The following is a 21247-nucleotide window of genomic DNA, read 5'->3' as shown; positions in this document are numbered from 1 at the left end:
TCAGGGCACTGGACAGACTGATCAAGAGCTTTTTGTAATAATTTAGGTGGTCAGAGTGTGATCCAGAGAGCTGGCAACACAGATGGAAAGGGAGGAATTTATAAGACACTGAAAATAAGAAGCAACACTACTGGTTTGAAGGAAGAGTCAAAGATTTTGACAAAGTGAACTACTAACAAAAGAATACACACTCAGTCACAGGGGAGAAAAGGTTTTAGGACTATTATTTGGGGAAACAGCAGGAAATTCCTGTGGAAAAGTAAAGCCTAAAGAGTAAGTTAGGGCCAAATGTGTCAGTCACTTTATAATAATATCATGAAACCATGAAGGTAGAGTATACAGAGTATAAAAACCAGCAGCAGGAGGAAAACAGTTAAGAAAAAGGGCAAAGGGCACTTCAGAGAGGGAAAGAGCCAGGACAGACCACTGCCACAACAAGCAAGAGACGCGAGGAGGAGAAAGGTCACTCGAGTAGGTAAGGTGTCAGAGTTGACTTCCAAGGATGTCAAGAGAAGACGAAATGCTGGTGGTTTAGAAACATCTCCGATAGAAATGGGAGCAATCACAACCACCTCCTTTTCCGAGACATTTAATAGTGATTATAAAAGACAAAAGACAGTAGCTAGAGGAAGAAACCAAGTCAAGGGAGGTTCTGAAAGGGAGACAGAGCTCCTGAATACAGAAGAGAACCCATAAGAAGACATAAAAAGTGCTAGAAACTGGAGTCATTGATAAAGCATAGCATGCCTCCTGGAAGTGCCAGGGGTCAGCAGGGAAACAGGCAGGTGAAAACTCGGGTGTGGGGCAGGGCTTCTTCATGATGCAAATCAGACAACTGGTGCGCTAAGGTGCACAAGAAACAAGGGGACGGAGATTCCGTCTAAGCCTTAGTGGGGGAGCAGATTCCAACATTTCTGAGAGGAAATAAAGTCAACGGGCCACTACTTTTCACAGACTAAAAACACCATTCTGCCATCAAGTAATAAGTACTAGAGATTTTCAGAGACACAGAGAAGTGGTGTTAAAAACGTACCTTTTTTTGGAGCACGGGAGAAAGTAGTTTCTGATGGAGTTGGTCTGCGGCTGCTGGGAACACTGATCTCTACCTCTGTTTACACCTGGGCTCTTAGTTGGTGAGAGCTGACAGTGTGCGCTTTTCACCCTAACCAGAGCGTTTGATACCACGGTATTATTATTGGAGCCTATTTTGGGGGGTTCCTTCACAGTGAATGTGTCTTGTGAAGACATCCTGAAATTTTGCTCCATTCTGGAGATTTTGATTTCTTTTGGCCTTTCACTCAAATCCATACTGTAGCAAAAGAAAAGACTGCACAGTAATTTGGGTTTAGAGCACTTTTTATCTAGAAACAAAGTCTTTTAAGTAGTACGATGTACTATAGCTTTAGCACATAATATCCTTACACAATTATTCAGCGAATTCCCCAGAAGTAGCCCCCTGTGTCACCAACACCCCCTCTCTTCTTCATCCCCTCAGCACATACAGTCAGGCAGGCTCTTCCATGAAAAACTACCCTCCTCCCCCATACAGAATATCAACCTAGGAGCCTCTTACACGTTAAATGAGGCGATAATGCTAGGTAATTTTTGCTTTTTTAAGATTTTAAAATTATTTCCATGTAAAAAAATAATAAAAAATGGAAAATGAGATGATCAGCTTGCTGATCCCTGATCTAAAATATACATTCCTGGCATCCCTCTCTCCCAGGCTTCATCTTCCACGAAATGACCTGATAAAGGCTCTGACTCAATTACTCATCCAGTTGTTAGCAGGGAAGCTTTACCGGGTATTTGCTTGCTCTGACTCTGTGTCAGCTTCCCCTGGCGGGGTGTTCACTGGGGTGCTTGGCAGTGGCTGTTCTTGGACAGACAGGCACGGGGAAAGGCTCAGCCCCGGAGTCTTCGCGTTGAATCCTGTACATCACAGAAGGGAAAGAAAGAACACAACCGCTGAACACAAATGGACCTCTGGTCACTTACCACTGCTAGCCTGTGGCATGCTATGGGAAGACAGCCCACGGTCGTCTCAGCCAGTGGCGCCAACAAATACTTAACGAAAAGGCCTGTTAGCAGCCTGTTGGCATCTGTGATGAGCTTATTGAAACCAAATCATTTTATAGCTACATCAAATATTTTGTGGTGAAGTATTATTGACTTAAATAAAAATAATCAACTTACATTCCAAATCAAACTATGCTTTAAGTCAGTAGAACAAAACATTGCATTTCGTTCCCACAGGAAGTATACCTGCCCTGCCACCTACACAAATCAAAATCAACATGTTTTTAATTTTTAGGAGCAATACACTATTTGAAAAAAATACATAAACAGTTTTAGATATTAATTTTGGCTCCCACAGAAAACCATAATTACTTCATGCTTTTATTTACTAGAATAGCCACTCGTAAATTCGAGTGCCAGTCTTCGGGCACATGCGTCTCAACCCTCCCGCATTGAAGTGGCTGCTGCTCGTCCTGGCTCCTGTAACGGCCTTCACACCACTCTATTCACTTTTAACACAGTCATCACTAGCTGTACGACAGGCATTATTTAACTTCTGTGCCTTACTTTCCTCATCTACAAAATGGGGTAATTATAACACTTTCCTCACAAGTTGCTCTGAGGGCAGAATGAACTGATACATGGACAGCACCCAGAAAAAGTCGTGGCCCATCGTGGACGAGGTGCCAGGGAGCGGTCATCGCTGCCTCACTCTACACCACCTCGCTCACCTGTCACGTCCCTACCTTGCTGGGCCTGGAGCAGCGGCTGCACTCTCTCCCCCCAGTCCCTGAGCAAGGTCTGCTGTGTAGTGGATATAAGTCAGTGAATGGAATCAAACTGTCAACTGAAAATTTTAAAAGTTGACATTTACAAGCATCTAAGCTAAATTATCACTGTTAGGTCCTCATGGTGTGGGACGTGTTCAATACACGTTTACTACCGATTCCAAATTCAGGTATTTAAACGACTTCCGCCACTCCCTTATGTGACCACCTTAGGAGCTCACTGGCATTTCCTTAAACAGACATACCCCTAAAATTCATTTTAACTTGCATAGAATTTTGCCCAAAATAATAATTATGGATGCTTATATAATCACTAAAAGAAACATTTATAAATGGAACCCAACAACCAAGAATAAGTAATGTTTGTCAACAGTAAGATTGTTTCCAATGTTCTCCATGAGGGCAGGGATCTGCTCTGAACTGCTCACCTCTTTATTCCAGTGCTTAGAATAATTACAATACATACTCTTTGAATAAGTAAATGAATGAACGTGGAAGGAAAGGAGAAGAGAAGGGACAGGGGAGGCAAGGCAACATGCCTTCTCTGTTCCATCAAAACTGGCTGTGTTCTGAAATTGTAAGTCAGAAGTCTATGACTTAGAACCTACACAGACCCACCTGTGAATATTTGCAACAAGTCACACTTTTAATTTTAAGGTAGATTTTTACCAACACCTTAAGATCTGTTTCTGTGTGAAATGATATAATAGAAAAGGTACTGGCCAGGTAGTCAGAAAACCCAAATTTTAGGAATGGCTTGGCCAAGAAATATCTATGAGACGTTAACTTTTGTCAGCCTTGAGATCTCTTACCTTTTAATAAGAAGACAGATTAGATGATCTCTAAGGACCTTTCAGCCATAAATACATTTCCAACAGTAGATGATCAAATCTTGTTGCTCCACACTGGCAAAGATAATCTTGTATGCCAGAATTATTTCAACTAAGCAAATATTCATACCGACTACAAACAAGTCCTATGCTTGGTGCTATCAGGGATTCCAACATTAGTAAGAGCTTACAATCAATTTAGTGGCTGCAAGGGGCATGGAAACGGGCTACATTTCAAAGTAGGAAGAAACTCTAACTGGAATGGACAAAAAAGTTACTGGTGTACAGAAAACAGAGTAATTCATGTGACTTGGAGGTGAGTCACAGGAGAGAAAACCTAGAAAACTTCACAAAGGACACGAGCGTCTGTCGGACGAGTTGGATGTGGAACCGCAGAGTTGGTGTCCTAGGAACAGGAACCAGGCCGAGCAAGGTCAAGGAGTGTGGGAACTGCACATAATGCAGCACATGGAGTGTGTAGGGAGGTGTATTTTTACAAGACGAGGATGGGAGGAGACAGAAGTCCAGAAAAGGGCTGAGGGATCCACTCTGCTGATAATGAGAGCGAGCAAAGTTTGAAAGGGAGGGTGATTCTAGTGGCACAGTGAAACACTAACTGTAGAGATGAACAAAGAGGCAGGACCTCTGCTGCCTTCCAGAGAGGCAGACATGGAGGTTCATACAGGGCAGCGGCTCTGAGAAGGGAGCTTCTCAAGGCAGCGGACCTCTTGAGCAGAAGCTGCAGAGGGAGGATTTCAGGTCTTGTAAAAACAAGAAATGACTGACCTTTGTAGTCAGAGGTCTCCTCATTTACATAAAAGAAAGCGCCTCTCTAGTTTAGTCCTTCCCTATTCTGACCCGGTGGTTCTGGCACTTGTATGAGAAACACAAGCTTAAAATCAATCAAAACAAACAAAAAACCCAGATGCCTTGGCCGCACTCCAGAATATTCTGAATTACAGAGAATAAATTTCCACTGAAAAAAGTTTCTGAAGCAGGAAAAAAGTTTCTGAGAACTAGTTTGCTAAAAGAGAAACAAAGGACAGTTGTCCCAAACAGGGGCTGGGACAAGGGCAGCTCCTCACTCAGACAGACGATGCTGTTTTGTACATTTCTGTTATGTTGTTACAGCCTGAAATTACTGACAGGTTTTTCTTTGTTTTGTTTTTTTCTGTAACAGAACAGAAATCCACTGTGACAAAATCCTATCTACCCAATGCTATTTCTAAAGGTTGTGCAGCTTCTCCAAACACATGGCTCTCTTTGGTATCCACACAGAAGGAGTTCTGTCACTGAGAGAGGCTGAAGAGTTGGTCTTTCACTTCCGCCTTCTAAGGATGAATTCTGGGAATGTTCATCATGTCACAATTCCAGCAAAATAAGTTATGTGGAAATACTGAAAACTTCACAAGCACTTATAACTTTATAGTTGAAGGTTAGCTACATACAGACAGAAACATACCTAGTATACTTCCTGGGTATATGAGACAGCAGATGAATAAGCGTTCTTATCCAAATAGTAAAATACTAGCTGGTCAACTTTTTTATCAGATATTTATCCTTTTGACTCTGCTTCCCGTCAAGCCCACACCATCATTTCTCAAAACTTTACACACTGAAACACATGCCATCTGCACCACAGTATAACATCTTACTAGCTTCCCCTGAAGAGTCAGTTTGAATGAAATGACTTGCTACATGACCTTTGGCTAATTTCTTACCTCCCTGTACATCAGTTCCCTCATTTATCAAGTGCAGATGATCTCATCTATCTTAAAAAGATTGTTTTTGCAGATTAAATTTTGATGACATATAAAAATCGCTTACTTCTGTCTGCAAACTCAAAAGACAGTTGCTATTATTACTAATCATTACTAGTAATGCCCTACACACCTCATCAATTCCTGGTGATTAGGCTCTAATGGCTCAGCACGTTTCTAACATGTCTAAACCAGGATGAAGAGTACAGACCCTCAGCTGGGACACTGTCCAACTCCATGGTGGCCATTCAGTGGGCCACACTGTGAACGACACCCCTGGAGAGGACGGCGAGGCTGTGCTGTCCTAACGTGTCTCGTGGCCCAAGTCCAACAACTGCTGAGAAGCAGGAAGCAAGTAAATGCACACAGGACCCAGAGTGGGTGCTCTGATAGCTAGGCAAACAAGACAAGAGTTCCTAGGGAGAAGAACCGTACAACTAAGGTAAAAAAGCAAGAAGAAAAGAAAAAGTGAATCAGCATGACAGCAACATCAGCTTATTTTCAAGAAAAGTGGGGGACGCGACTTAAGGAACGAAGGGTAAGGGCTGCTGCCTGAGTACCCCGGCTTGGCGACACCAACACTGGATGACGGCAGCATGTACTCTTCATCCCACTACATGGCACCGCCGTCCAGCCTGTCACTCGTGCCCACACCTACCAGTTGTTTCTGACTCCGCCACAGGCAAGCTCTGCTGGGCCGAGACCCCAAATACATCCTGACCCTGTTCCCCCTGCTTCTCCACTACTGCCACCAGGCTTCGCCACCTGGACCGCCACGAGCGCTTTCTACTCATGTCCCTACTTCTGTCCTTGCCCCGGGGAACCCATTCTCCACAGACGCCGCTATAACCTGCTCCTCCTCACTGGCACTCTGCCCCCAGATCCTGCCATGCCACCTTTCTCCTCATGCAGGACGCAGGAGGCTCTGCTGTTACACCCTAGGGAGCCCCACCCCGACCGCCCAACCATGGGAGCCCACTCCCCACTGCTCCATCACCTCACTGCAGCTTTGTCTTGGCGCCTGGCCAGAACAGAACATACCAGAAGAGTCTGTCTGCATGCCTGCTAACTGTCTGCGTCCAACCTTTACAGTATACCATTCACAGTGACAGGCAACTTGTTTACCTGATTCACCACTGTGTCTTCGGCACCTAGGACAGTACCCGGGATGCAGCAGCCACAAATCTTTATCGAATGAATAAATGATGGGATGGAAAAGGTGAGTTTTAAAAGACAGTGAAGATGGTCAGCCCTGGTAAGTATACAGTGATGTGCAGAGAGCCTATCATCAATTTACATAATAAATAAGGTTGCTGAAGAATCGATAAAATAACACTTTAATTACCTGGACTGGGCTGGGCCTGAGGATCACAGTACTTCTCTGTAGTCATGAAAATAACTGCCAATCCAATTTCTGCTTCAGGAATAGGTCTAAGACCCTGCCTATTAAGAATAAAATAGTATGAGTATAATATCTTCCAAGTAACAAATTTACTGAGATGATGTCAAGCTGAATCTTTTTTCCCCTCAAAGAGGAACAGCAGTTTTATGCTATGGAGAGAATTTCAAATACACAGAGTGCTGGCTTGCTCCCCCGAGCAACGTCACACGAGCAAGTCCACCGTGTTTTACTAATTCAGTTATGTCACCTGCAGTGACTAACAAGGAAAGGCTACAGATCCTTCCAGGTCTAAAATTCTGTAATTTTCAGAATAAAGAGGAAACAGTAATACCCATATGAAGCAATAGATTTTTATAAGCAAATCTATGTTTTATTAAAATCCTGAGATAAAACATAAAAGAAGGAAGCAAGGAGTGGGGAAGGAGGGAGAAAGTACAAAGAACAATTACATATATGTAAGCTGTACACATACATGTCATGATTCTAAGTTTAATAAATCATTTTACCAATTTACGTGTGTTAAGGAATCTTATTGTGAACCTACCTTTCGTCAGTCTATAACATGAAGAACAACCGTTTTATAGAACAAAGGTAATGCAACACAGAGCCATCCTCAGCATAACTCCTTGGAGGCTCACTAAGCGGCGTCTATCACAGTCCTCTCTGTTGGGGAGCTGCGCCCCACGGCACGGCTGCACTAGTTTGTCCAGTCTTTCACCTGCTAAAGGACAGCTTCTTTCTTTTCCAGTTTTTGTGACAAGTAAATCTGCTATGAACAATCACGTACAGGTTCCCACGCAGGGGAAGCTGGTCAAGGGGTACCACATAGACAGCCATACTTATGGTCAAGGATCTAGCTTGTACGTTGGGGGAGGGAGCAGATTCTCACACACGTTACCTAGTTTTAAATAACTATCAAACAATCAGTGAACAAAATGCATGTGCATTACTGGTGGTTCAGTGATGATAGCGTCTCATGAACCAAGGATTATGACTCATCCGATTTGTGCAAAGCTGCGAAATGGGTGAGGAGAGGATAAGGAGAAATAATTATAGTGCTGACAGGAAGAGCTCTGAATGTGAGCTAGGATTCTGGGAACACATCTCAGCAAGGACAAAACCCAGGGTTGTCCTGTCCCACTAGATGTATGGAGTTTTAACCCAGGCATGCTACACTCATTCGGACAGGTCATCAAGACAGCAAGCCACTACGCGGCCCCAAGGTCGCCCTGTTGTCTGATTTCCGCCAACAGTCGGCTTCACGGGCCACTTCCTAGCCGTAACTGCTCCTCCAACAGCTTGGACTAAGTTGATGGTTATTTTAAGTGACGTCTTCCTCAAACTTTAAAATTGTCCTCCTTTCAAACCCAAGGGCTAAAGACTAGAGTACCCAGTGTCACCTCGTGCTCGTGACCTCTGAGCAGCCCTGCACCCCTCGATCTCTGCACAGGACAGGCAGTGAGACGCAATGGCGATGGGCATGAGCTTGGGAACCAGACTGCCTGGTCACATCCCTGACTTCTCCTCAAGCCCCCTTGGCCCTGTGCACGTGGGGACGTGACAGTCAATGACACACAGGTCCGTGTGTTTATGCACACAAAGCTCCTAGGACAGGGCCCGCTACACAGTGGCCTGTAAGTGCAGTTGTTCCTGCTGCCGCTCTGCAGGCTCTGAGACCGCTGGGAGCTAAGATGCTGCCTGTAGAGGCCTTCTCCAGAATAAATGTCTCCCCTTCACCCTGTCCCCCGCTTCCTTTACACACATTTGTAATTATCCGTTTACTCATCTCCCTTTCCCTATAGACAGCAAGCTCCAATGGCTACCTTGTTTACCACTGTATTCCTAGCCTAACACATAACAGAACCACAGCAATTCTGATTGTAGCAGTAAGATGGCATCTTTGTTATGCAGGTCTTTTCTTTTTCACAGCAGGAAATATGCGTACCTCTCCATTAAGTAAAATATTTTGATGCAGATAACGGAAATTTTACTCCTTCCTTCAGCAAACCCATAAAAGAAAAAAAAACTGATCTCCACCTCAGAAGGACTCCTGGGACAGGAAAAAAGAATAACACAGGGAGGTAGCTATGGGCTTTTTAGGCATCTGAGTACACGAAGCCCTAACTGCATTCTGCTGGGTGACTAGAACTGTAGTCACCATACTGCCAAGTCTGACATTTTCACAGGATTTTTTGGCTTCAATAGTGCTAAGATTATTAACCCTAATAAAGTGTCTGGGAAACAAAAAGCCTCAATTTAGCTCGATCACACTCTCCCTCCCCACTACAAACATTATTCTAAGATATCTGACATTTTTTTTCTACTTTCCCATAGTAGCTTATATAAGACGGATAAAAATTTTTATATGCATTTTTAATGGTAATAATCATCAAGTGACAAATACATTTCAGATTAAGGCAATTTCAGAAAAAAACTTACATTTGAGTTGTAACTTTCTCAACTGCTACACATTCTACAGAAAAACTTAAATATTACTTCATTAATTTAGAAAGGTAAATTCTACAAATGCTATTAAAATTAAGAGGCAGAAAATAAATACTGAGATTAAATTATGAATAAAGATATTCTACTGCCAGCATACTAAGTCACAATAAATTTTCAGATACCATACACAACATCTTTGTAATTATTGTAATACTTTTCATTGTTATGTGGAATGCAACAAAAATTATATATAAAACAGCCTACTTGCGCATTTTTTTTTACTAATATAGAGTAAGTCTGTACCTTTGGAGCATATCCATAATTGACTGAATCCATTTTTTCTGCGAGTCAGAAATGAAGGTCTGTGAATTTGTTATTCCTACATCAACAACACAAGTTCCAGGAGCTGAAAAGAAATGATTTTCTTCTTCATTTTCTTCTGTTATCAACCTAGTGTTTCCTCCTCCAAAAACAACTGCTGAACTCAATTTTTTATGCTATAGATGAAAAGAAAAAGAAAAAAGTAATAAAATAGCCACAATCAATTTCTTTATAAAAGTGTTAAGAATTTGATTTGGAAGTAAAATAAAAGCAGAACTGAAGTAGAAATGGCTGTGCTTCTTGGGAGAAATTGTTCCACTCCGAGAAGATGCCGGGATCACAGGAAGCCCTGCAGCCGGGCACATTGGCAGTGTCCAGGGCTCCCTACATGCACATCCGTTGTGGGGACCTGGATCCCTTCCCATCTACAACCCAAATCCCCCATCTCAGCACAGAAGACATTCGACAGCTGTTTACCAATTAAACAAGTTAGAACTTAAGCCAAAGTTTTATGTTCCCCTCAGCTTACATTATTTATATAAACTTAATTAATTGGCCAATTAACAGATATGATAATCATGTACATGAACAATGGGCAGGTTCTGGTGCCTGGGCAATTTTCATTCCATTTCACACTTCTACACAAAATCTCAGAAGAAAAAGCATTAAAAACCATTGATAATACTAATAATTTGTCCTAGTTTATAATGAATGTTTTCCTTTGGAAAATTTAGCTTATAACCAACCGTACCTGCTTGGCATTCAGAAATACAAATGTTTTCCCTTTGAAGATCTGTTTTCTTTCCTGTCGTCCTGACAGGTCAATGTTTTCACTTCCAATAGCTGGTTCATTAATAGGTGGGTAAAAACTGTAGAAACAAAATTAGAGTATATTCCAATCCTATGCTACTTGTATGTATGACATTAAATTTGTAAATGAAGTGGCTATCTAGATACTAAAGGACTTAATTTCCATAATATCATTAAATGATTTTTAAAAAGTAAGTTTTTATCTGGGACAAAAATAACAAAAAAGTATCTAAATGCTTTTCTAAAAATATGGACAGGTGCCACATAGAATAAAAGCACTGCTCATTATTTCCTGAAAATATATAATCCAAGGGTAGATAATAACAAGATCCAATTAAATACACTGGGGGGTGCCAAAACAATGCATACACATTGACTTGTATTCATCTTTTGTTATTCGTACATGTTGAGTATTACAATTTTAATACAGTGTATACATTATGTATACATTATGTATACACTATATACACATATACACTGTATACATCTTAAAATGTATATTGTTTTGGCACTGTATATAACTCAAACAAGTTATATGAATTACAAAAATGTTGAAAGAGACATTAATCATAAAGATCAAATTCTATTATGTATTAATAATGGTCTTTTTCCAATTCTGTGGACTACTACTCTAAGTGTTTTAATATAAATCTCTTTGGAGAAGCTCAGGAAATTAAAACTTACATTATTCTGTCAGTTTAAATAAAATTTCCAAAGTGAGATTTAAAAATATAGTATTTTAGCTCTTTAAAGGATGCTATAAAACTATCCTAATCGTCCATGGAAATGAGGGAAAAGAAGAAAATAAAGGTAAAATTAGATTAATTCTTAAGCTTCTTCTCAACCCATAGTTTCAACTGTCTACATAATCAGATCTTTTGCAACAGCTATTCATAAGTGACCAGCCTCTCACCTCAGGGATAGTGGAAGACTCAATATTGTCAAGCTGTCATTTCCTCCCACCTTGATCTATAAATTCAATGCAATTCCTATAAAACTACCAGCAAGCTATTTTGCAACTGACTCTCAGAAGAAACGAGCTCCACTCCGAGCCACGGAGCTGTTCCTGCTGGGGAGGGGAGGTGGGAGGGGGGGAGGTGGGGGGGAGCAGGGGTCCCCACCCACAAACTCTATATGCCTGCACCTTTGTGTGCTCTTTAAATACCTGCACACATGAAGCATTGTTTCACCGAGATCAGAAACAATCAACTGAGCATTTCCCTATCCTTTCTTTACATGCAAAAAACCTTCCTAATAAAACTGAACTATAGCATTACATCCTGAAACAAGTCATTAATGGGGGACTTAACCTAAATAAAACCAGTGCATCGTACTTTGTCATGTTTTATGCAAAACACACAATATACCTTTCAAGTTGTGGAAGCGGTCTCTTGGACTGAACTGCTTTAAGAAATTCAGTAAAATATTCCGGCTTTACAATCGGACGTCCACAAATGAGTGCACATATTGTCTAAAAAGAAAAAACACATGTGAGTCCATGTATTCACTCATGCTACCTATTTTAAAGAAAAACTTTAAGTTATAAATTACAAAGGAGCTGTTCTATTCCTTTTTTCTCTAATGTCTAAATTTATAAAGAAGCCACAATCTACAACATAGAAGTCAGTATTCAGTCACTGCTTAGTTTAGTATACAAATCCCTACATAATCACTTGATTTAAGAACCCACCAACTACAATAGTACCATATTTTGCTGTGTATAATGCACACTTTTTTGCCCAAATTTGTGAGGGAAAAGTAAGGATGCACATTATACATGGGTAGCACTAATTTCGTATCTATATAAATGTTTTTAATTCTTTTATTTATGCTTATGAGTTAAAAATGCAACTCTAGAAATCACTGATATCTGTATGCAAAATAATACCCTGGAATAATGACTAAGAGTTCTTGGACTTCTATGATGCCTGTAAATATCGTAAAATTTGCTACCTGTACATAAAATTTCTTGTACCTTGTATCTGTTCTTGTGTTTTGTAATTATTTGTTACATAAAATTTCTTGTGCCATAATATGTTAAAAAATAAATGCTGGCTGGCTGGTTAGCTCAGTTGGTTAGAGCACGTTGCTACTAACACCAAGGTTGCCAGTTCGATGGGTTCAATCCCCGCATGGGCCACTTTGAAACTGTGCCCTCTTTAATAAATAAATAAATAAATAAAGCTAAAATTCTTTTATAATACAAAAAACAAATATCTAAATGAAAACAAATAAAAATTTGAATTAAAAAGTTAAAACAAAAGATTTCTTCCCTGGAAGTCTGGGCCAAAAAGGTGGGTGCGTATTATACATGGCAAAATATGGTAATTTAAAAACTGCTTGGGGGGCCGCGGGGGGGGGGGTTGGAGCAATATAACAAAATATAAGTCAATTTTAAAATGTATTCCATTAAAAAGAAACATTGAAATGTTAAAAAGTATATCTTAGGATTGAAGCAATGTAACATCTGCCCTAGAGAAAACAGTATCATGAGAGAGAAGACCTTTTCAACTGTCTCTCCAACAGTTTGTAACTATAGAATAGTCTTTTCAAGAAAGTAAAAGAATAACCGTTTGGGGTTTGGCAAAAGTTCAAAATAAATATGTACAGATTGGGGGGGGGCTTCAAGTAGCAAGTGAATTAAGCTATAAGCCTCAAATAATACATATTCAAATAATCTGACGAAGATTAGAAAATACCACCATTGGCAATGAAAATGAAAAGGAAGATTCAGCCTCATTCTAGAAATAATCCAGCTAAAGAATTTAAGTATGCTTCTAATCACATGGGGTCTGTCCTAAATATGAACAAGCAACCTGGGGTGTCTCTCAAGAACAGAATCTGAAAGACACCAACCTCCAATGTGAATGACCTAACTGACTTCTTGCACGAAGCAGGAGTGTGCAGTTCAACAGTGGACTGGGGGGCTCCAACACACGGAATCCTGGGCCAAGGATTTCAGTCCCATGCGTCAGTTTTCTCATCAGAAAATAAAAACTGACCTAAATGCTGTTCAGGTTCCCTTTTGGCTCTGACATTCAATGATTTTAAAAACATAAGCTAACCTGCACTTCTGGAGAATTTACCAAAAAAATGACAAGGTTCTCTTTTTTGGCACATGGTTGATCAGAAATATTGAAAAGGAGGATGGCTCTGCAAGCCTTTGTTGGTGTGTCTCCAGTCCTCTGATGGAGAGAGCCAGATGGCGGCCAGCAATTCCTAGTCACTGGACTGGTGTGTGTGCTGGTCATGGGTGCCAGCTTTCAGGTCTGCCCGGGACTCAGCAAAACATCCCTCAGGGACGTCTCACTGCCTTGGCTCCTGTTTCACACCCACCAAGCAAGGGCATGATTACCTCTTCCATTTCTCAGGCACCTCCATATCTTAGAATCCACACATAAGTATTCTGATCACTGGAAGGGAGCAACCGTACTGTAAACTAAGTGGACATTTTGATTTATGAATCTATTATCTGTGGGTGCACTAGCACAAATGAGTACTCTGCTAAATTTATAAGTCAATTTAACTCGCACAGATGAAAAGATTCTTGGTCAGACATAACACCACTAAGATCCAAGTGTGACTTGAGGTTCCATCTGAGAGCAAGCCCCTCTCTACAATACCTGTCACTATAATCCACACATTCTGATTTAATTAATTATACTAAATATTAAAGGATTTTCCTATCACCTAATAAAGGCATCTAAATATTTGTTGTTTTTCACTGTAGATATTAACCCAAAACAATCCTACATATCCACGATCAACCTGGTTAAAAGGAGACCAACACCTCCCAGTGTCTCTCTTCAGTTAGCTTTGGGTATAACCAAATCTGACGAAGATGCAAAATCTGAAAACACACCAAAGTGTATCACTGTTTTAATGAAGAGTCAGCATCTTCTGAAAGTATATAATCTACAAATCTCCAGAAGGCAAAGATACATTACGGTAATATTAAACTACAAGACCTTAAAAAGTATTTGTGATTAGGCCTTTAAACCAAAAAATACTAAACGGAAGAGCCTGAGATGAGATGGCAGAGACTGGAGAAAGACAGCCTGACAGAGGAGACGTGCGATGCTAACTTTGAAAACTGGTAGTCGATCTCTGGTTGCTTTGCTCTTAGACTGAAAACACAAACTATGCACTGTATAAACTTCTTGGTGAAGAGATAGCATAAGTCATTTTTCAAAATGCTTAACCAAAAATCTGAAAAACAATTTTATGTGCTTCTGCGTGACTCACATAATAAATACAGCATCAATAAGCCATTCTAGCCTCAATAGTACACAAAGGCATGGGGTTGGCATATAGAAATTTACAACTCGTTATGGTTGATTTAAAGTAAATGACTTTAAAAATGACTGTATAGTGAGAGAGTAAGCTTAAATTCACAGAACTTATTTTAATATAATAACAAGATATTCAACATACTTTAATGGTAACTTTAACTGATACCATGACGAGGTGAGTGCATCCTTCCGTCCAATTGTTTACAGTAAGTCCTCCAAGTTGCAATATTGCTTGATTTAAAGCGGTTTTCCCAGAGACTTCTAAGCAAGAAGAGCATGCAACCAAAGGCTCATACTCTACTCTGTAAATGAAAACGAGTTACACAAAGTTGTGGTATCACAGTTACAGAGATGACAACTTACAGAAGTTTAAACTTGAAGCTCACGTCACATGCTGTTATTTTAATTTTTATGTATTCTTAAACTTTCTAACTAATGAAATCATCACTTCCTAAATCTGGAGTTGCAATTAAGAAAAAACTAACAATTAAAGTTAACCTTATACCTTCACCTATGTGGCATCAAAGGAAGGTAGCTCAAGATTCCCACAGCCCAGTCAATCTCTTACCTTGGTCACGCCCTACCTGTGACTGACAAGAGGCACGGACCACATGTACTACAAAGTTCACCACTGTGCTAAGTAGGAACTCAATTAGGTGTCCTTTGGATTTTGATTAGTGCAAAATAAAGCTGTCCATTTTTAATGTTAATTAAAAAACCTTCTTACCTGAATTTACTTTCAAACACTCCAAAAGTAACTCTATCTCCTGTATTCAAAGTTCGGGTAAGGCCAGTCTGCATTTTTTCCTCATTAACAAAGGTGCCATACTTAGAATTATCTTTTATTGTCAATATAGGGATTTCATCTGTTTGACTCTGAAAAACATATCAATAAATAACTAAGTGTTTTGCCACTCTAAATATTCAAGTTTTTCTAAACCTATTAAGAACAGAGACACAAAACCTAAAGATCACTGAAGAGATCCAGCATTTGCTGATATGCAGTGTTTGCTAAAAACATTTTTTCTTTCTTATTACCACCAGCATATGATGAGCACAGCTCTTTGTATATATTTGTATTACCTTTATTGTCTAAGGTTGCAACAAAAACAAGCAACTAACACAAACTCAAAGCCATTCAAAAGAGCTATGGGGCATAAGCAACAGCTGTTTTCCATAATAAAACAAATCAATTCCCACAGTGAAAACCTACCTTATTCAGGAAAGCCCTGTGTTCACAGGGCTAAACATACTCTAAATCAGGAGACAGGACAATCTGTTCACTGCTCTATTCCTAGGCCTGGCAGAGACTGACACACAGTAAGCACTCAATAAATGTTTAAGTAGATAAATATAAATATGCCCTACTTCCTCTGAGTTTCTAAATTAAAACAGTAAAATACTGGAGCAGAAACTTCAAATATAAAAATAAACAAACACCACTGATACCACTGCCAATCTGTTTTAAGTATTTAATTTTTTTAACATAAAAAAATCTAACAGCTTTATGAAAAATGCCACAAACTCTCTTATATATGGACCAAGGTGATGTTTTGTGATTTCAACCGCTTGCTTGAGCTAGTGGAATACAATTAGTAACATACCAGGTTGGTTACAGAGAAGTTAGCAGTTAACACAGCATGATTCCGACTGATTGACTGATCCTTTTCAATTAGAATGCCACAGTTTTTCCTTCCGACAACGTACTCAACACCAGTCAGAAGTCTGTATGGTTCTAAGAGAATTTAAAAAAAAAAAAATTGATAAACGCCTACATATATATATGCCGACACATATATGAGTGCATATGTAAAACAGGTATGGCAAATATTAAAGTAAAATATTTTTATTTTGCTATTTAAATGTTAATAGTCAACTCTATAAATCAAACTCGTGTTTTTCTCCTAAAGCCTCACTGAAGGACGCAAAACATTAGATGGAAAAGTCTACCATTTTTATAAGGAAAAAACAATACTGAAAAGTGTGAATGTTCGACCAAATTAACTGATAAATTTAATGCGGTACCAAAAAAAATCAGAATACCGTGGACCCTTGAACAAAGGGGTTTTGCACTGCGCGGTGGGAATCCGCGTTAAGACAGGGCGACTTAAGTCACCCGCGCGCGGGTTTGGGGGTCGTCGCCCCTAACCCCTGCGTTGTTCAAGGGTCACCTATACTGTGTGGAACTTAACAAACGAATTCAAAAGTCCACCGGGCAAATATAAAGCAAAAAACTGCCAAGAACAGCATGAGTATTACGGGAACCTGCCCTCGCCGGTGGTCCCACAAAATATGCCCTAAAGCCACAGCGAGAAAAACACGGTCAGGAACAGAAGCGAGCGCAGATCGGCGCACGCGCACGGGCGCGGCGCGCTGCGGCTGGGTGTTAACGGCAGCGCTGCCGGCGATGGGAGGGGAGCCGTCTCGGGACGGCACCGGAGGCGCGCCGGCCCGACGGACAGCGGGCAGCGCGAGGCCTGCTGGACCGAGAGGGCCCGCGTGCCGGCAGGACTGCGTGCGGCGGGTGACAGGGTCTTCCTCCGCCCGCCTTCAGCCAGCGAACCGGCCGTCACCGCGCGAGGGCCCCGCCGGGCTACCTGCCCGCGCCCGCCGCTCACCGTCCCCCCGCCGGGACTGCGCAAAGAAAACACCCACTTCCCCAGTCATTCTGGCTCAGAAACGCGCTGACACGACGCTCGCCGGAGTGCCGGTCACCGGAGGCACCCCAGCTTCTCCACAGAGCGAACCCCTGGTGTCACCGCCGTAACGTACTGTGTCTCCTCAAAGGTGGACACGCTACGCGCCACAGCCGACGCCGGCCGTCCCTCGGGGGGCTGCCGCCACGCAGGGGCCGCTGTCACCCGAGGAGCCCGGCCGCCTTTCGGGAGCCAACGGACCCCACGGGCCCGATGCCCCGCCCCCCGCTCCCGGTGCCCCGCCCCTCACACCCGACGGGCCACACCCCCGCGCTCGACGGACCGCCCGCCCAGGCCAACTCTCCGCCCGCGTACAGCGCAGCGCCCGCGCAAGACGCACTGCCCTCGCGCACAACGCAGTGCCCCCGCGTACGACGCCACGCCACCGCGCACGACGCACCGACCCCCGCAGCAGCCGGGCGGAAGGGTATGGAAGCGGCGCCGGAAGGCGGGAAAAGGGGCGAGGCCAAGCCGAAAGCAGCGCTCCTGACTTTCCGCCCGTGGCATCTGTCCCTGGGAAATCGGTCCTCAGGCATCTCCCTTTCCGTCTCACCTCGGGCCGGGCCCGCAGTCGGGAGCAGCTTCCACATGGGTCTGTTCCTCAGTGTGAGGGCGACGTGCAGCTGCGCAACCGCAGCTGACAGACGTGAGCGGCTGCAGCGACTGTGATCCGGTGGGCTCCGTGACGTGCGCGCTCCCGGGACCGCGCCTGCGTAGAAAACAGAGATAAGACGGAGGGCACCGTGGCACCGTGGCGCCTTGTCGCCACCCGGTGGCTAGGACGGGAATAGAGCAATATGTATGGGAGTGAACCGTGTTAAAGGGCTGGGAAGTACCCACTCCATTTTAAGGGTGCTAGCGAATGTCAGATTATCTGCACGATGCAAAAGGTCCGGCTGATCGCCCCACGAAAGCCAAAATTCGGGGGGCGAGGTTGGTGGAAAGAAGAGTAGCTTTTATTCCAAAATGCCAGCATTAAGGGAAGATAGTGGACTCCCTGTCAGACTGCCTTGCGGCTCTTAATACCGCCAAAAGTTTTATAGACTGGCCAGGAGGGGCAAAACAAAAGAAGGAGGAGTTGGCGAGGCAACTTCAGGGAAAGGCGCTTCCTACAGGCTATTGGGCCCCAGGGTCAAGAGTGAACCCTATACAGATACAAAAAACGGCTCCCAAAGTTACTGGGCCAGGTCTGAAGTAAACAGAGCCATTGGAACTGGTGTGCGTAGTAAATGCACAGTAAACCGACAGTCATCAATGTTTGGGGGGAGGAGAGGAAAGCAAAGAAAGAAAAAAACTTTCAAAAAATCCCAAGCCAAACCACTGTCAAATCGAATTGCATCAGAGGTTTAAATTTCAAACATAGAAAATAGAGGGTCACCGTCATACTTGTTTTCTGATTATGAATGGAAATAGCCTTAAACATTAGCTCCAGAGCAACTTAAGGGAGCTTCATACTTAAATACATTTGCACACTAACCACTTATGGAATTTCGTGTGTTTTCAGTTTTTTAAATTGTCTTCATTCGTTTATATGGATCTTAATGTTGGTGATGATTATGGTGAAGACAAGGATTTCACCCCAAGTCAACTCATTATTTTTACTCTTCTCTAAGCTCAAATCCACTTCTAACTTATCTGTTTCATAATTTTACACTTTCATCTAATCAGGAGCTAAATCCTTTCTGCTTCCACTGGGTGCAGACTCTCCTACTACTCCAGATAGCCCCTAATCCTTCACCACTCATCTCTTTCAATGATCCATTATTCATCCTGCACACCAGAAAGTGAACACCCTAGAGCACACTTCTGATCATATAAGTTCTGGTTGTCAAAAGCATTCTGTAATGAGAAGAAAAATGTCATTTTAAAAGGATGGTTTACCAGTCTCTGTTACGAACAGAGATGCAGAATTCCTAAACAAAAGATTAGCAAATTGAATCAGGTGGTATATAAAAAAATATAATAATGACTAAGTGCAGTTTATTCCAGAAATGGAAAGGTGGGTGTTAACTGGGAAAAAAACATATCGGTGTAATTCACGGGAATAACAAAATAAGGGGTGGGGGGGAAATCATATGATTATATTGGTAGTTGCAGAAAAAGTATTTGATAAAAGTCAACATCCATTCATGATTAAAAACTCTCACCAAAGTAATAATAGAAGGAACATTTTTGATCTGATAAAGGATATCTGAAAAAACTGCAGCTTACATTATACTTAAGGTGAATTATTGAACCTGACATTAGGAATGAAACAAGGACATATTTGCTTTTGCCACTTATTTTCAACATGGTATTGGATGCTGTAACCAATGCATACAGATTAAAAACGAATCACACTCACGAATGACATGATTGTGTACATTGAAAAGCTAAGGGCCTGCCTGGTGGCTCCGGCGGTTGGAGTGCTGGTCACCGGTTCGATTCCCACATGGGCCAGTGAGCTGCACCCTCTACAGCTAAGATTGCAAACAACGGCTCTCCCTGGAGGTGGGCTGCCTTGTGCAGCGGGAGGTCAGAGTGTTCCGCCATGGGCTAGCCTGAGCTGCTGTGAGCAGCCCACAGGGAGCGCAAGGCTTATGATACCAGCATGGTCACAGGGCTGTGTCCCACACAACTAGACTGACAAAAACAATGGCTTTAACTGGAGTGGGGGGGGGGCAGAAAAAGGGGAGAAAATCTAAATGTATTGGCAAACTGAATAAGTGAATTTAATAAGGTCACGATACAAAGTCTATACACAAAATTTAATTGTATACCTCTATTCCAGAAAACAGAAAATGATGTAAAATAGATAATTATACAACACCAAGTCATCAAATATTTACTAGTAAATTTCAAAAGATGTGATACAAAACATTAACTGTAAAACATTGACAGAAATTAAGTCCTAAATAAATACAGGAATAACATACCACATTTATGGATTATCAAGATGTCATTTCTCCCAAAGTTATCTATGGATTCAATGCAATTTCAACAATGTCTCAGATTTCTTGAGTGGGAATTAATAAGCAGATTCTGAAATATATATGGAAATGCACAGACTGAAAATAGCCAAGGCAATTTTGAAGAGCAAAGCTGGAGTACTTAAACTACCAGATATCAAAATGTATTATAAAGTTATGGTTATTAAATCAGTGTTCTATTGGCACAAGGTTAGAAAATAGACAAATGGGTCAAAATAGAAAGACTGAAAAATATCCACACATATAAGGTAATTTGATTTTTCAAACGTAATACTACGCAGCAATGATAGAAAGGTTGTTTTCTTTTTCCCCAAAAAATAATCCTGGAGATATTGGTTAATACTACAGAAGAAATGATCCTGTGTCTCACAGACAAAAAAAATCATTTCCAGACGGATCATAGATCTAAATGTGAAAGTAAAATAAATAAAACATGATCAAGAAATAAACAAATTTTTATTAGAGCAAGAAAAGTATGCCCTGGACCCTGGAATCCCCAAATTTCACTGATTTGTTGGAAACCAACAATTTGTACGGGTTTTCTTCTTACTCTTCTGGAGTATATATACATGTCTCACAACCGCCTCCAATATACACACGGATTGTTGTGAATCCAGGTTGCTTGGCAGAAGCCTGAGGAGGGTTCTGGCCGCGCCCCCGAGCTACAATGCGCGCCTGCCAGTGCCTTCGTCACTGTCGGGCACAGCACCAGACGAGGACACCGCCGACCCGCCCGCACAACACCGGGAGTCACAAAGGAGACCGAGCGGGAGCCTGAGAAGGTCCAGCGCGCAGAGCCCAGCTCAGAGTCGGGGGCCCGTGGGGTCTGGCTAACAGGTCTACCAACCCCCAGGCCCTGTCGTCTCCCAGCCGCGCCCTCGACCCCGCCCCGTCCAAGCCACACCCCCAGCTCCA

General features: G+C 42.0%; 1 protein-coding gene across 10 annotated transcripts in view; it reads right to left on the bottom strand.

Annotated features, from left to right (window-relative positions):
• Positions 1–18062, bottom strand: part of NBN (nibrin) — a 53761-nt gene extending 35699 nt beyond the window's left edge. For 3 of the 10 annotated variants that reach the window (XR_012491794.1, XR_012491795.1, XM_074318978.1), the window contains exons 1-10: positions 17286–17591; positions 16272–16402; positions 15395–15543; positions 14810–14969; positions 11743–11846; positions 10317–10434; positions 9548–9741; positions 6743–6840; positions 1803–1932; positions 1034–1327 (exon numbers count right to left, since the gene is read on the bottom strand). Coding sequence is in view for 8 of the 10 variants with exons in the window: in XM_074318978.1 (XP_074175079.1) it covers positions 1034–1327; positions 1803–1932; positions 6743–6840; positions 9548–9741; positions 10317–10434; positions 11743–11846; positions 14810–14969; positions 15395–15543; positions 16272–16402; positions 17286–17334 (1427 nt within the window). In the remaining 2 variants the exon portion in view is untranslated. Of the gene's footprint in view, positions 1–1033; positions 1328–1802; positions 1933–6742; positions 6841–9547; positions 9742–10316; positions 10435–11742; positions 11847–14809; positions 14970–15394; positions 15544–16271; positions 16403–17285; positions 17592–17916 lie in introns of those variants that run through there. The other 7 variants (XM_074318979.1, XM_019726244.2, XM_019726243.2 and 4 more) reach the window with 7 other exon arrangements.
• Positions 18063–21247: the final 3185 nt, after the last annotated feature.

This window comes from Rhinolophus sinicus, linkage group LG14 (assembly GCF_036562045.2).
Source record: "Rhinolophus sinicus isolate RSC01 linkage group LG14, ASM3656204v1, whole genome shotgun sequence".
NCBI classification, from domain to species: Eukaryota; Metazoa; Chordata; class Mammalia; order Chiroptera; family Rhinolophidae; genus Rhinolophus; species Rhinolophus sinicus.
Note: the sequence above shows the minus strand (reverse complement) of the source record. Positions and strands in the feature narration are given on the sequence as shown.